The sequence below is a fragment of the Colobus angolensis genome, unplaced genomic scaffold, assembly GCF_000951035.1.
Source record: "Colobus angolensis palliatus isolate OR3802 unplaced genomic scaffold, Cang.pa_1.0 Scaffold372, whole genome shotgun sequence".
Lineage (NCBI taxonomy): Eukaryota > Metazoa > Chordata > Mammalia > Primates > Cercopithecidae > Colobus > Colobus angolensis.
Genome location: NW_012117066.1, coordinates 1,267,886 through 1,270,670, shown reverse-complemented (window position 1 = coordinate 1,270,670; position 2,785 = coordinate 1,267,886). Strand labels below are relative to the sequence as shown.

The window sequence follows — 2,785 nt, the reverse complement described above, 5'->3', positions numbered from 1 at the left end:
AAGCCAAGGGTCTCTCATTAGGGAGTATGCCTGAATAAGAAGCTAAAGATTTTCAGATACAGGCTTCAGGCAACATTGTCTTTAGAGGCTAAGCTCTGGTTCCAGCTCCCTTCAGCATCCTGTGAATAACAGGCAGGCTTACTTGCAGGTGCCGCTTTCCTGGACAGTGGTGGTTAAAGGACAAGGCCCAGAAAGTGCTGAATTAGGTGCCCTTGTTATCAGCAATGTCATATTGATCACGCTGTCTTAGAGTTCTTTTGACATCTTGGCTCTGCATCTTTTTTTTTTTAATTTTTTTAAATCTTTTTTCTTGAGATAGGGTGTTGCTTTGGATAGTAGGGTATCCAGGCCAGAGTGCAGTGGTATGATCATGGCTCCCTGTAGCCTTGACCTCCTAGACATAAGTGATCCTCCTACCTCAGCCTCACAAGTAGCTGGGACCCCATGCACGCACCATCATGCACAGTTAATTTTTGTGTTTTTTGTAGAGATGGGGTTTTGCCATGTTGCCCAGGCTCATCTCAAACTCCTGGGCCCAAGCTATCCTCCCACCTTAGCCTCCCAAAGTGTTTGGTTTACAGGCATGAGCCACTGTGCTTAACCCGAGTCCCTCTTTTAAACAAACAAAATGGTAAATGGAAAGGAAGAAACGCTTAAGAAAAAAGATTGAAGCACAGATTTGTTGCAAGCAAGGAATAATAAAGGGCAGTTCATTTAGAGAAAGACATGACCACCATTCCCCCTCTCCAGTCAGAATCTAGAAAGTGATTGAGGCCGGGTGCAGTGGCTCACCCCTGTAATCCCAGCACTTTTGGGAGGCCAAGGTGGGCGGATCATGAGGTCAGGAGATCGAGACCATCCTGGCTAACATGGTGAAACCCAGTCCCTACTAAAAATCCAAAAAATTAGCCAGGCCTGCTCTTGGGCGCCTGCAGTCCCATACTGAGGCAGGAGAATGGTGTGAAACTGGGAGGCAGAGCTTGCAGTGAGCTGAGATAGTGCCATTGCACTCCAGCCTGGGCGGTACAGTGAGACTGTATCTCAAAAAAAAAAAAAAAGTGATTGAGAAAATCAGGTCTGTGTGACCTTAGCTTGTTTAGCTTGGGCCACCGTTAGCTTAAGTCAATAACTTCAAGTTTGCGTTGTAGTTGGAATCAATAGAGGAAAAGCTCTCAGCATTACCACATATATCAGAATGTGACATTGATTGCCAGATCAGCCTTATCCAAACACAAGTTCTAGGCTTTTTGCCCTGTTTATCAACTTTATTTGCTGAGGGTATTTGATGAGTCTTAGGGAAAAAAAGAACAGCCCTGGGGACACAGCTGCTTTTATGATGAGACCCATACCGAGCTGCTTTTATGTTTGCACCCATACCTTAATGGGTTTTGGTGGCAATATTCTTTTTTTTTTTTGAGACGGAGTCTTGCTCTGTCGCCCAGGCTGGAGTGCAGTGGTGCGATCTCAGCTCACTACAAGCTCTGCCTCCCGGGTTCACGCCATTCTCCAGCCTCAACCTCCTGAGTAGCTGAGACTACAGGCACCTACCACCATGCCCAGCTAATTTTTTGTATTTTTTAGTAGAGACAGGGTTTCACCATGTTAGGCAGGATGGTCTCCATCTCCTGACCTCGTGATCCGCCTGCCTCGGCCTCCCAAAGTGCTGGGATTACAGGCATGAGCCACCGTGCCCAGCCTTGGTGGCAATATTCTGAAATTTGCCACCAACGTTTCAAAGACTTGCCCTTAGGGTGAATTAGTGCTGTAGTAGAAGTGGGTGGAGGCTGAGGAGATTGGATTAAGCAGGTAGAGTTCTCAGTGCATGGATCGTTCTGAGGATGGAGATAGAGCTCTAAGACATCCACAGGCCTTTCCTGAGTGATCAGCTTTGGTTCCTGGGCAGGGAAATTGAGCTGGATCCTAGTGTGGGAGCATGCTTGTCATCTTCCTTCTTTTTCCCCAGTACCACGCGGAGACCATCAAGAATGTGCGCACAGCCACAGAAAGCTTTGCTTCTGACCCCATCCTCTACCGGCCCGTTGCTGTGGCTCTGGACACTAAAGGACCTGAGATCCGAACTGGGCTCATCAAGGGGGTGAGTATTCTGTGGAGAGCGAGGGAAAGACTCAGTAGGCAATACGCCCCAGAGACATGTCCTCCAAAGCGCTGAGATGCCGTGTTTCATCCCAGCACTATGAAGGACTGCAGAGGAGTTGAGGTCTACAAATGAGGATTTATTCATCACTGTAAACAATGTTGATTTGATTTACTTTGCTAGGAAATGGTACCACAGAGGAACCTTTTTTTACCCTAAAAACCTAAACTTTAGGCTTTCTAACTTGGGAAACCATCTCTTTATATCTTTTTCCCCATCATTAAGTAGCATAACTGAAACATTATATTCTATTTTCTTAGATTATTTCTGTGAAGTGTACTGAGTTAGAGAATAAGAGCAAAAAACTGTATTATTTTTAGCAGTGACTTGAGCATTGTTCCCTGGAGGAAAGAGCTTTTCCATTGCTTTTCCATGCTGAGGTGATGCTGCTACTGGTGTCTCCAGTTTGGACTCTTGCTTACTCTCTTGCTTACTCCCTAGAGCGGCACTGCAGAGGTGGAGCTGAAGAAGGGAGCCACTCTCAAAATCACGCTGGATAACGCCTACATGGAAAAGTGTGACGAGAACATCCTATGGCTGGACTACAAGAACATCTGCAAGGTGGTAGAAGTGGGCAGCAAGATCTACGTGGACGATGGGCTTATTTCTCTTCAGGTGAAGCAGAAAGGT

General features: G+C 46.4%; 1 protein-coding gene across 1 annotated transcript in view; it reads left to right on the top strand.

Moving 5' to 3' along the window:
• The window catches only part of PKM (pyruvate kinase, muscle), a 44,488-nt gene that overhangs the window by 30,769 nt on the left and 10,934 nt on the right, over window positions 1–2,785 (top strand). Inside the window, exons 5-6 of the mRNA XM_011953829.1 lie at window positions 1,964–2,095; window positions 2,597–2,785. Of these exons, the coding sequence (XP_011809219.1) occupies window positions 1,964–2,095; window positions 2,597–2,785 (321 nt within the window). The remainder of the gene's footprint in view (window positions 1–1,963; window positions 2,096–2,596) is intronic.